At 30.2% G+C, this 14,225-nt stretch overlaps 2 protein-coding genes across 2 annotated transcripts; both read left to right on the top strand.

Annotated features, from left to right (window-relative positions):
- Positions 1-1,059: 1,059 nt before the first annotated feature.
- TRIADDRAFT_58954 (uncharacterized protein) lies at positions 1,060-5,620 on the top strand (the record flags this gene model as incomplete). Its single annotated transcript, XM_002115087.1, has 16 exons — positions 1,060-1,179; positions 1,591-1,686; positions 2,009-2,082; positions 2,209-2,356; positions 2,631-2,699; positions 2,838-2,928; positions 3,047-3,112; positions 3,237-3,307; positions 3,569-3,667; positions 3,861-3,949; positions 4,120-4,215; positions 4,467-4,568; positions 4,659-4,731; positions 5,184-5,210; positions 5,302-5,357; positions 5,473-5,620. The coding sequence occupies 16 exons, from the start codon at positions 1,060-1,062 to the stop codon at positions 5,618-5,620; spliced, it is 1,425 nt and encodes a 474-aa protein (XP_002115123.1).
- Positions 5,621-9,558: 3,938 nt separating this feature from the next.
- Positions 9,559-11,910, top strand: TRIADDRAFT_28467 (uncharacterized protein; the record flags this gene model as incomplete). Its single annotated transcript, XM_002115086.1, has 8 exons — positions 9,559-9,682; positions 9,935-9,995; positions 10,286-10,331; positions 10,669-10,781; positions 10,979-11,152; positions 11,311-11,347; positions 11,463-11,628; positions 11,741-11,910. Coding segments are annotated over 8 exons (891 nt in total), but the record flags the coding sequence as incomplete, so codon positions are not given.
- Between the last annotated feature and the right edge of the window lie 2,315 nt (positions 11,911-14,225).

Genomic DNA, 14,225 nt, shown 5'->3' with positions numbered 1-14,225 from the left:
CGGAGATGCCGTAGACATGTCCAAGATGATCGATTTAATAAATTTAAGCCTCGATGTTTCGTAGAAAATCAGGTATCGAGGTAATTAGAATTATCTTATATTTTAATGAATTTAAGCATATACGTGTATAAGCCGTGATCTAGCTTATAATTGTGATGTATTCAGTCGAAGTCCGCTTCATCTTATAGATTAATATTTATTTAAAAAGAAAGATTTTATGACAAGAAAGTGCTATCTATCAGTAAAACGTTTGTGAGTTCAAGCCCATGCTTCGAATTGAGTAAATGCAAACAAATTATATTATACTTCATGATACATCTCTTATATGATGAACTTTAGGTGATAAAGTAAAATTTACAGTGCATAAACTACAATTACTAAAACATGAAGTTGCTTCAGATAATTACATGCGATTTATGTTACGATTAATCCTAGAGCATATTTAGCTGATACAGTTTCATATCGAAACATACTTTCAATTACCCAATAAGGACATCTGTTGCAAGCATAATTTTTACAGATTATTATATTTCACTCTGTTCTTGCATCTCCTATACATTTTAAATTTTTCAGCTTTAAAAAAAAAACTGCTATAGTTCGAATTGAGTCTAGTTTAGAAGATAAAAGGGGCTAAATATTTGTAATTTAATCAGAAAATACAAAATTATTTAAAATAAATTAAGCGTCTTTTAACTATTTCCATAATATTCTATCGATACAGTGCTGAAAAATACGTGTACATTATAAAAAGTTTTGTCTTTTGCCGATTCTATCACAATTAGTTAAAAGTTTTTTATACGCTATATTAATATAATTGACTGTATTCAAGAATATAAAAATGATATCCAGATAAATCCGTCTTCGATTTTATAAAAGTACCAAAACGCAATATAACATTATCGTTTAAGAATTTAGCGGGCTATACACTTTTACATCGGTTATTTTTTGTTGATTAAAACTATATTAGCAGCGCTAGGTGTAAAGCTTAATGATTTTTTTCTTTCTACATGGTAGATTTAAAAATTGTAATATATGTCTACCATTATGAAAGAAAGCGAAATGACGAATAATAAAATGAAGTCAACGCGGAGAAAGACCATGATAATGATCACGCTTTGCGTTATTCATATCCTCTGGGGCATGACCTATAGCTTTTCGGTGTCATTTTTTCCTCGTGTTGTAAGTTAACTTAATCAATTATAAATCATTGTAGTAACGGAATAAAGTACAGTCACGCTTTCTAAATTATGATCTCAGAGAGTGCTACATCTCTAAATAATCTAGTTTGACGATAAAAATTTTCCAATCTAACGCTACTGGACTAGAGTATTTATTTGTGGAAGTATCAAAATTACCTGAATAATGCTATACAAGTATCGGTATCTTGTCATTACATCATTCTCTATGGAAATAATCACGTAAATATCTTGTCATTGCATCATTCTCTACGGAAATAATCACATAAATACTATCACACAAACTGTGATTACTCCAACGTACTTTTCACATTTTGGGTCCGATGGTTGAAATCAATTCATTTTTCAGTTACCGTAGATCCTAGCTTTTAACTTTTATTCCTTTGCCATTTAGGCGATTAAACATGGTTTAAGAATATTTGAAGTTGGTATCGTTCTAGCAATGTCTCCTTTTGCTGGGTTTATCACTTCATCCTTCTGGTCTATTTTGGTAAGCATATAAATTGTAAATTTGATCTGTAACGACCGCAAATTAAAAACATCAAGCATAATGTATAATTAAGCTTTCAACCCTCAGAATCTTATTATTACATCTTTTTGCTATCTAATTAAATTTACAAGCACGTTAAACTTTAATCGCACTAATAACTTCAGCACATGTCGATATTGTCTGATTTATTAAAAAGTATAAAAATAATTAGTCTAAATACTAGTAAAGATAAAATTAAAAATCGTCTAATGTACAACACTTACCTAGTAAACTTTCGAACTTTAGAAGTTCTTATTTTTAATACAAACATCATATTTTATAGTTACCATCTACTGGAGCAAAACACATGTTTTGGGCTGGAATGACCTTAGAAGGCGGTTGTGTTATTCTTCTTGGGTAATTTTTATTACTTCAAATTAATAAATTACTAATCTTTATATTCATTTAATTGATTATAGACTATTTTATAGCAATTACTAAATCAAATAAAATTAAATATGATTTGAAATTTTTATTCTTTAGAGCTTTATGCTACATCTACGACAGAATAACATTCTTAGTCTTGGCAATAATTCTTCAATTCTTTCAAGGTACCGGAGCATCCATGCAAGATGTCGTTGTTGAGTCGACAGTGATGGTCATTTATCGTGACAATATTGCGTCTGCTAAGGTTTGCCTTATTCTCAGTAGTTATAGATCCTTATCTTCCTACAATCGTTTCATATATATATATATATATTATAGCTATCAGCATCGATTAACATTTTCAATTTCAAGACATTAAGAAAATTTAGTATAATAAATATATAGCGCTATTTGTACGAAATAAAATATACACAGATTAAAATAATTAAAATGAAATAAAACATTCATTGCAATTTTCATTCAAATTGCGAAACAGAAATGTTCTAGTTAACATATTATACTGATTTCATGAAATATAGGGCTTCCTAGAAACTTTCGCAGGAATTGGATACGCTATTGGACCTCTTATAGGAGCTGGCTTATATCATGTTTGTTTCTCTACTAAGAACTTATACCAATACAAAAAACGAATCTTCTAACTTAAAGCTAATTGTGTTGGCTTGTGCGATGTTATAATTTTTTAAGACTAACTTGAATAATTCGATTACTTGCATTTAAAACACTAGGCTGGCGGATACCCTTTACCGTATAATGTTATAGGCGGTATTACAATTGTAGCTGCATCTTTAGCCACTTGTGTTCTACCAAATGTTGGTGGTGAGTTCAAGAACAACTCCTAATTAAGTATCAGTAGAATTAATTGATAGTATAGATTATTACTTTATGTATGATTTCAATGCTAAAATCAATTAAATTTGCAATTTATTTCTAAAAGATAAGCGTGCAGCGCCGTGGAAGTCAATGATTAAGTTAGCTAAAAGTCCTTATATTATCTTATTATGTAAGCTATGAAATGATTGAATTATATAAAACACGAATTAAAGGTATATGAGTAGAGCAGATAATATTTTCTTTTAGCCAATGCATAGTTATATCTAAATTTAACTTCTATTAATATACGATAGGTTTAGGAGTATTTATTTCCGTATCAACTCAATCTTTTTTGGAAACTAACTATTCTGTGTATTTGAAAATCGTAAGCTTGGAGTTATCTCTTTTAAATTACGAGTTATATAATCTTCACTCGTCATCTTATACTATCCGTTCTTTAATACTAAAAGGATAACATATTCTGTAGATATAAATTATATATAACTATGATAAATGATATTAATTTTATGTTCTGAACCTCGAATCCTCAATTAAGGCGATTCTTAATAGAAATAATGCATAATTAACATGCATTATAAGCTGATAAATATTAATGATTAATTATACCGTTAACTTCTTTGTATAGTTTCATGTGGGTATCGTGAAATCAGCGACAATATTGTTGCTAATAGCGGTTTTCTACGCAATAACTGGCATGATTGTTGGCTTCGCTGCTGAATATTTTGTAAGCTCACATTGCAATATCTTCCATTAATTATAGAATTATAAAAACGTACCATTTACAGTGGTTCTTATATTATCATTTAAATCATATACCGCTCGATATGAGTAAATATCAGTGCATAAAAATAACAAAATTTTAGTATATTTAGACACAACAGACATTTAGAATTGTAACAATTTTAGTTTATTGCTAGGGCTATCGAAAATTTATTATATCTGGATTATTCCTAGCTGTAGTAGGGCTACAGCTTAATGCATCTTTTCCATACTGGCACATTCAACCGTAAGAGTTGTCATATTTGCTAATTTCGTCATTTCACTAGATTACAAATATTAGATATGATAATTTCTAAAATATACGTAATATTCATTTGCTAATTCCGCAATATGATCGATTGTCTACTGTATATTCATTTATTACACATCTAATTCACATAACAATCTTCCACATAGCAAATTGTGGCATTTTATAGTTGGTACTTCCATAATTGGTGTCAGCCTTGGTGCAGTAATGATGCCAGTCAGTGCTGAGGTGGTGCAATACGCGAGGTTAGCTACTTAATCACATAAAACCCTCACAATATCATCAATCATTGTTTCTTTTAAAGAATAATATTAGCTCAAAATTCAAAGTAGCATTCAAAAGATTTATTTTAACAATTCTCTTTAGCTATAGTGTAAACGACAAATTTCTTTAAGTGCAAGTAAAAATTGTGCTAGTAACTGCAATTCATAAGCTATATCAATCAGAAAATAAAATAGATTTAAATACAATAAATTTTAAAATATGTTTCTAACAGATTTATTAATATTCCCTTAAATAATAGTAAAACCGATATCGGAGATGACCTTGGTGTATATTCCTCGGTATCTGGATTACTTCAGATCTCACGCTCATTAGGGTGGGCGATTAACATACAATTGTTTACTTCAACCGTAGAAGTTTAGGAAGATCTGCGATAAAAATTACTAATCAATCTACTCTATTTCAGAATGATCTGTGGCCCAAGTGTCGGATCTACTTTAACTTCTATTCCAACGATAGGTTATTCATGGACAGCTTCGGTAAGTGAATCGTTCATTTAGATACAGTATATATCATCCGATTCATCATATACCGCTATATATTTAGTAAAATCCCACATTACAATACTGCATGTTTTCGATGAAACTTGAAAGTATCGTTACAGTAAAATTATTGAATATAGGTACTATCGCTTGTTATATTCTAATTAACATTCTGGTACTGCACGCTAAATTTTAGTTATATTATTAATATGTATCTGATGAAAATATACAGGACCTATATATCTCAATACTTTCTTATCTATTACATGAAAAATACATAATGACTAAGCTAAATGCTTAAAACTTTATATAAGTATAATTTACCTATTTCTTTCTACTATGATATTTCAATTCTAAAATAATTTCACTATATAAATTCGGCGTTATTAGCTTAAATATCGAGCAAATGTTATACTTACAAAATGTGTTGTTTTTTATTCTCGTATTAGATATTTGGTTTTGTCACTCTCTTGTTGGTAAGAAGTGTAATCTACCTTTAACTAAATGCAATAAGCCGCATTGCGATATCCAAAAACTAATACTATATCGTTTTGTTTCCTTCCTCAGCTCTTGATTTTTACTGTTTACATTATATTTGAAAAGAAATGGCAATCAGTAAATTCGTAAGTATTATCTAATTTATTATATGAATGAACATTAAGTTCTTATTCAATATTAAAAATATACAAATGAGGGTTCCGAAATACTTGTACATAAAATACTATATCTTCTTTGTAGAACTAAAGTAATAGATGATTCTGGGACATACGAAAAGTTGCCTAGCATTGAAGAAATAGAGGAAAACCCTGCATATCTTAAAGATGATGATGAAAGCAGCTCGATGGAGCTAAAAATCGCGAAAGATATTGTAAAAATAAATAAATGAGTATTAGAGTGTGACGGGACTCAAAAAGAGACTTCTGATAATAGAAAGACATAAAATCAATTGCTTCAAGCAATAAGGAACTGTGATATAGCCCCAAGTATATGTAAGACTAAGATTGTTAGATTATACAAAAATAGATAAATTGTATGTGTAATTGTAAGATTGTATAGGTGTCTATTTGTAAAAGTTGATTACAGCACCTATTGTAGCAAGACTAACCAGATATTTATATTAAGATGCTGAGGTATAAATGGTATTGTAAGATTAATATTGTGACGCTTTAATTAGGAGCAAGAGTTACGAATTGATAGTGCAATAGTAAATTTACATATGATTTTGTGACTTCATTGGTAAGATACGATTGTATTTGAAGGAAAATCATTCTGTTACTAATTGTACATAAATCGTGAATATTGCTATAATAATTTGGATAGTTAAGAGATTTTCTAGAGATAGTCCTTAGTAGTTAGACGAGCATAAGTTATGTAATAAGTGAAATAAAAAAGAAACTGTGTTTATTGTTTCATTTTTAAGAAGATACGTTATTAAAAGAACATTAATTTCAAATATTATAGGCATATCGATTATTATATGTATTATACGTATTAATACATAAAATTTATCATTTCAGCTTAGCTGAAATTTCAGATGACCATACCGATGATTGATTTGTGGAACGGGGAACGCAGTTGCAAAATCTTATTTTCAACTTGATGATAAATTATTTCCTAGATTTTTCACAAATTAAAAATTTTCTTATAAAGTCTGGAATTTATTTCATTTCTATGCCGATTGTCAAAAAATTCCATTTAATTTTTAAGCATCGTAATTATATAAGATTGTGGAGCTTTCACTAATGTAGTCGAAATTTTTTGTATATATATGAATTGTTACTAGTCGAAACTTGTAACGTGTGAAACTTGAATTATTACATAATAACTACAGCTACTAGTCTACTGCCAGATTGTTCTCTCGGATATCTACCTAAAGTACGACTCTAAATACTAACGATCTCCTATCGTCAGGAGGAATAGTAACACTATTAGTCTCTCTTAGATAAAACTAAACCCGAACTTTATTGAAAAAGACCAGTCAATTTACGTAAAAATGAATTATCAGTACATAGATATTATCACAAAACTATACATTTATCTGTAAAAGTATGTATATAGCGTCACAAATAACAGTATTTTCGAACAAATGCTAAAGTATGTTACCTGATAAAAGTAAGATAAACATTAGTTAGTGAAAGTCACTTCGTGACAATATCTATATAAGATAAAGATAGCTTTCGTACAGTATCCTGGATTTTTGTAGAAATTTACTTGTTGCTTTGGACATACTTTATTTTTTGGTAATGGTCACATAGGAGCCTGTGTATTTGCATCGTGCACTAAGATTTAAAAGCGTATATATCTAACACGAGTATTTATACTTTTACTACCTTTAGATGTCTGATCGATTGCAAATGTGAAAGTAATTATTGTCTACGTTTATTAATAATTAATTATCATGAACCGAAGTATTTGAGCGAAAGTAGTCTAGATCTTTCTGTTAATTTAGGCACACAAACTATGGGAATGTGGTGATTTCTAGTTGTCAAGAAAGGGTACATATTAATCAGAGTAAAGCATAAAACTTGTATTAAATTGATAGATATTTACTGCGAGATGATGGAAACAAATTTTGCAATAAAAAGTTGTATGATGTTGCTAGGTGATTTAAGCAGCATAATAAGACAATTTTGTAGTACTCGTAAATTATCTACAGGGTATGTGTAATGTAACTTAGTATTGTGATTGTAGACTGTTAGCCATGTGTAGTATAATGTACGGTAGATATTTATCCTAAGAGATATTTGGTAGCTGTAACTATAGACTGTAGTGGTAGAGACTCTATGCTAGAGTACAGATGGCTATATACAGTAAGCTGTTGAGTTACTAATATGGCTATAGGTAAAAATAGAACTGTAAATCATATATTAGGATATGGTTAACTCATTGTACTTTGGCTGGTGTGAATAATGTCTACGTAAGTACTGTAGTCGTATCCATATTGGATTAATGATGCTCCGCAGTAGAATAGTCTTACTAAGAATAATTTAACTATGTGTAAAATAAGGTAAAAGGTTGCCATGCGGATTGTAGCTGCGAATGCTACGGAAAGTATAAAAGCATGCAACTTTAGATTATTCTGTTAGTTCGTTCTAGAAGTCTTTAGAAGTAGTATTCGGCTAGAGTAGAGCTGTGTAGTTAATCTTTGTATAAGATTCAATAAAGCCCTTATTTTTCTAAAATTTGGAATTTCGTGATTGGTATATATCACAGTATGAAATATTTATTCGTGATTGATTAAAATAGTATATAGTAAAGAATGGCTTTGCAATGCGTTTTCTAAGTACTGAAGTTCAAAATCTACGATATTACTGCTTCAAGTAGCATAAATGGTGAGGTGAAACGATTTTAATCATTTACTTAAAATAAGTAGCCCTGTGATCATGCAATGATACGGCTATTTTGTGATTTATAATATCCTACAATATCCGTCCGTATACAAAACGCTATAATAGAACTCATTTTCTACCCTATACCAGTACCGTACCTTGTACTTTATTATTACGCAGTAGTACGCTGTAAACATCACTCTGTCGCTATATTATCACAACTTCTTATATTAGTTATACCTAGAAGCCTGTAATATTCCCATCTGCATGATACCCCTCATCAACGGAACTTTATAGCATAATCTAGTAGCGAACTTTAACATACATTAGATATATATAATTATTATAAACATATTCTGATACTGGATAAAGCGCTTGAACGTACTGATACCTATTAACTACTATTACAAGATCAACTAAGCGTGTCTTTAGCAAAATAATACCAACTGTCCATCTAGCAATTCAAATCTGATATTGGCCTTATGCTTGAGGATCTGCACGATTAGATGCCTTAAATTATTGTATTATTAGAAATAGTTAGCTATTCATTTCTATATCATTTCCGATATGATATATTAAAATAGCCTTCCTCCACAATTTAGCCACTACAGTTTCAAATAGTGGTTGCATGCTGAAAGCCACTGACATAGACATCATTCCGAAAACCTTGATGATAATACTTGATCACAATTCTAAAGCACTAATTATCATGCAATTAAATTATTACAAGTATTTGCTAGGAAATCAATCCATATCGGTACAGTAATTTACATTGGTGGGTATATTAACCGTAGTAACTACCAAACTATCATCATTATTTAATACAAATCGACCGACAGCTTAGAATATTAGGATATGTTCAACACTTAAGGTTAGACTCATCCCTAAATGATATAGCAAAAATTTTTGGAATTGCTTAATTCATTTCCTAAACATTAGCTTAATCAGTTTTACAACAATGGTTACGTTACTCAAGTTTGGCTTTTAGTATACATTCTTAAAACCATATGTACGTAATTACCTATGTTAAGGTAAAAAAATGGTAGGAATAAATGGGGGATACTTCCCAGCTGTACGGTATTGTTCCGCCATTTCGAGTAAGTGTCAACACAGAATCAGACTTATGTTTTAAGCGGTCTAGACTACACTATGCCAGTCGTGTTTATCGGGCTGAAAATATTGTTTAAGCAGAAGATTTTTGATTTTAACTACGAGTATCTAGTAAGTAATTCGTGAGCGTCAATGTAATAAAAATAATTAGAATAAGGACCGGTAAGTGTAGCACTCTTTGCCTCTTTTTCTGACAATATAAATTATCTAGAATGAAGTTGAAAATATTAGATATCTAAAGTATTGGCAATACGAACAAATTTTAGTAATTGGTATAAGAGCCAATACCGTACTTCACCTTCTCGTCATCATCCACAGTCCACTAACGTACTTTATTCTATACGAGCCATAGCAATCACCTAAATATATCGTATTCTCAATTTAAAGAGAGGAGTTCATAACGGATGATGGTGGCCTAATCTATTTAGATTGGTCAGAAGACCCAAATAATGAAGAATACACAACTAAAGATAAACCAACCGTTTTGATTCTCCCTGGTCTTACAGGTAGTTATTGATTAGATAGGAAGTTCCTTACGATTTCTTCCTGTCAGCTATATCTGTTTAAGTCATAAATTATTATTATAACACTGTATAACACCTCATTACTAATCTTTTATCAAGTAAAAATTATTAGTCATAATGATTCTCATATAAAAATCGATTGTTTATAGAACACTTTAAGCGGTATTTAGCGATTATACTGTATCGTCTAAATTCATTTTGACTTTGAAAGTTTAAGCTATAATCACTCGACTATAGGTGATAGCCACGTTAATTACATCAAACAACTGGTACATCTGACAAACTTGCAAGGCTACAGGTTAGAAATGCATAGCAAAAATATTTTTAACTCTTTCGCTCGGCTACGCCTGCAATTAATCTGCCCTGATAGCAACATATAATTATAATATAGTATGAAGTGATGGCATGCTAATACTTGTGTAGCTTTACAGAAGGATTAGTTATCTTCCATATTTCGTAATCAATATAGTAGCTATTTCGCCCACATTGGTCTATTCATTATTATTATAATACGTTTAATAACACAAGCATTACAATGACTCATAATCATCTGGTTTTTTAAACATAGTTCTCAATCTAATCTTACAGGGCGGTAGTATTTAACAATCGCGGTCTTGGTGGAGCACAGTTACAGGTACTAATAAAATATTGGCAGGCGCAACGTACCGTATTGCATTAATTCAACTTTTCGGTTATAAGTTACTTGATCATAAAATAAAGATTACATGTACTGCAAAATTATCGATAATCCTATAGAATAACCTTCAATTATTTTTAAGTACAGAGAACAATTAAACGTTCTCTAAATTGATATTAGTAGCACATTATCTTATAAAATTTATTTGCAGTATCATTAAACCTCATGTGCAATGAAATGAATTCACTTACAGTTCTTTCTAGAACTTGTTCTTGATCTTGTGATAATTATTTAAGCAAACTATTTAATTATACCCTCAATATTACAACATTAGACTCCGCGTACATTTTGTCCTCCTTTTTCAAAAGATGTCGAATTAGTTGTTAACCATGTTAAATTGAGGTGCTCAAATGCCCCGCTAATAGCTGCTGGTGTTTCATTAGGAGGGTAAATGATCATTAATTAATCAATAAAAATTATAATTATAATCATCATATTATTAACTAATCATTAAATCTGTAGTAGATTCCATTTATGCTGATCAATTCGATACAATGAAACCGAATTATCTGTTTATTTGTAAATACTGGTACTTGATGACAGATTTACGCTAACATACTTAATCTAATCTGCACGATATTTAGGATTATCCTACTAAATTACCTAGCTAAAGATCAAGCATCCAAACCCATTGTAGCAGCATATGTATCTTCAGCAGGTTGGGACATTGCTAAATCGATGGATTCTTTAGAACAGCCGGTCAATCAAATATTATACAACCGCCATTGTACACGTAGGTTGCAGAAAATGTTTAAAAAGTAAGTCCTAGTATTGCATTTGCAGCCTAATTTACGATACTTATTTATGAATCATGTAGCTTATGTCGTATTTTAATGGTCTTTCTAGATAAATTTCAGAATTTTAACTAATTATTTTTATATACAATCAGAAATGAAGACTTTCTGCTATCTATAAGAGAACAACATTCATTTAACTTAGACGAAGTCTATAGGGTAGAACAAATAAACTATTGCACTGCTGTAACGATTCTCTATCTAATATGATACTAGATAGCAAAAATTTAAATAATGAAAGCTAACTATTAATATTTTAACATGATTTATGTAGGCGAACTCAATGAGGGAAATTGACCAGCATTATAAGCTACCAGTCTTTGGATTCTCTGACATGGAGGAATATCATATGGCTGGATCCCCTAGTAAAAAATTATCCAATCTTACGATACCAGTTTTATGCATTAATTCAAAGGACGATCCTTTTTCGCCTCATGATGGTATATAAAAATATTATGATATAATCCCAGTTATATCTGATCAATTCTTTCACGATCTCGATGTTTTTCCCTAAACTAAAAGTTAATTTTCCATAAATGCATTTTCTTATAGCGATTCCTGTTAATAAATGCAACGCAGAAACTCCTCTAGCATTAGTAGTAACTAAGTATGGTGGTCATATTGGGTTTATGGAAGGACTATTTCCATTCGGTCCAACTTATTCTGATAAAATTTTCGCTGAATTTATTAGTTCGGTTTTCAAGTATCAACATGAACTATAGCAAGATACTGTAGTACTAATATGGTCATATCTGTTTCCAAGCTAACTTCATACAACTAAATTAATTCTATTTTATCTTATTAACAAGCAAAGGGAGTTTATAGTAAAAGCAATTCCAAATACGTATGTCTGACATTTAAAGCACTAAAAGCTACATCGAAGAACTCAAATAGTGGGCGATTTTTACCTTTTGTTATGTATACCAATAGCTGTAATAAAATTCATAATATGCACGGTAAGTGCTCGTCCATGGAGCTACGATAATATTATTAAACATAGCACTTGGTAATTAGCATTTCTGAAATTATTATATATTGAATGATTATGTTAAGTCTATGTCACAGCACCTATTTGTGCTCCATATGGTCCAAAGGATTTACTTAAGGAGATAGATATCGTTATATATGTATAAATAGCAGGAGTGAGTGAATTAATTTATTCCACAGAGTTTTTTCTTAGGATATTTCGAAAAGATGTCATCAACCACCGCAGTTGTCATACAACTATAAGCTAGCTATATATGTTAGTCTCAGCTCTTATGGACAATAGTGATATCCAGTGTATGTATACAAGTTCAGAAGTACTTGACTTGTTGTAATGTTCCATTGTAAAGTCAATTCAGTTCTAATTCAATTTCCAGAAAATTAATATGGATGAATCTTTGTACATCACTACCTTATTTGAGAGTAAACAATTGGCTCTATGTCTTAATATGCTTCTTTATTTAATTTAAATAAAATTATTCATTCCGTGAATTAAATCCAGTCTTGAAATTAAGCAACTTATAACGCATGATAGGGTATTCATTCCTAAGACTTGTAACTTATTTTTAATATAATTTCATTGAGAATTAAAGCTCATGTACGTTAACTCTGACAGGCAAAACTACTATTTTTACCATTCTCAGCAAACCTTAAGGCTGACAAAAAATAGCTACAAAGCGCTCTATTCTAATCAATTATAGTATCTTAAACCCTTATTACAGTCTTACTATTTCAATTCTTTCTATTTGCTAAAAGTAATGAATGTGATTCCCTTTAAATATTACAATCGGATCTACATACAGTATATAGAGCTTTATCAGTGTAAATGCTTCTAACAATTATATCTTGGATTTAAGCGAATCTCGCTATATACAAAGTTAATAGACTTGTTTAGTTTATAATTTTTACCTGCCATTGCAAATATGAGATCTTAACGTATACAGCCGTTAATTTAACAGTAATTAAACCAGTTATTTCTGTACTCATTTATTAACTAAAATCTATAGGATATGAAAATTATAACGCGGCCTTGCTTAAATAAAAATCTCCGAAGTTAATATGATTTAATATTGCTGAATACATGCTATAGGTATACATATATAGACTTATACATACGAATATGTAGTCAAATAAGATAAATAGTGAGTTAGGAATATTCAGTTCAAACGTCATATCAATAATATATTCTTTACAACATCACCTTAATTCGTGAAATCGGTTATTGTGATATCATCTATAAAACGTACATGAGAGTTAGCATTTTTAATAATCTAATAATAGCACAGTAGCCATTATTGATAGGATCACAGATTCATATCGACTACTGTGAGGCTACACAGGAGTAATAATTATATAATGGTGTTAAGGTGCTTGAGTGTGATGATCAGCAATAATTTATGGCCCTATGCAAATTAATGATTGTAGCAGTAGTGAATTCTTAAACATTAAATAGATTAAGAGAAATATCATTTGCTTTTTCTATACAACTTACAGAACATAAATAAGTCTCTGTGAATAAAATAAATATAACATCGTTAAGATAATTTAGAGAAATAATTACGAATCGTGCTATAAAAGATATCATAGCAGTTACAATGTTGATAGTGATCAATGGTAGCATAATATATGTCATTGTACTCTATGTAAAATAATTTTTTAGAATTTAAACAATGATTTGCGCCAAAAAATCGAAAAGCAGTGATCTTTCAGTGAATAGTAACTTGTTTACTATTAATAGTTAATACAAAGATATTGAAAATGATGAACATTAACATGGTTAGCCGAAATGATCACTTATCCTGTTTTACCTATAAAATGAGTCGTTAAAAGCATAGTGCAAGAGTATCACAAGAAAGAATCAACTTTCTATCAGAGTATTCACTAAATTCATTATAACTAGTACACGTACGACGTATATCCCATAGCTTTAATAGCTTGTTCAGTTCCAAATTCCGATCGTAATAGACGGGCCTGCAACCCGGACTTATACCAATAAAGTATTTTATAACATTAAAACTCTTCTAGTAGTTCTAACCTCGACCATAATAGCCAG

This window comes from Trichoplax adhaerens, genomic scaffold (assembly GCF_000150275.1).
Source record: "Trichoplax adhaerens TRIADscaffold_9 genomic scaffold, whole genome shotgun sequence".
Taxonomy (NCBI): domain Eukaryota; kingdom Metazoa; phylum Placozoa; class Uniplacotomia; order Trichoplacea; family Trichoplacidae; genus Trichoplax; species Trichoplax adhaerens.
The sequence above is the reverse complement of the archived record's forward strand: the minus strand, read 5'-3'. Positions and strand labels throughout refer to the sequence as shown.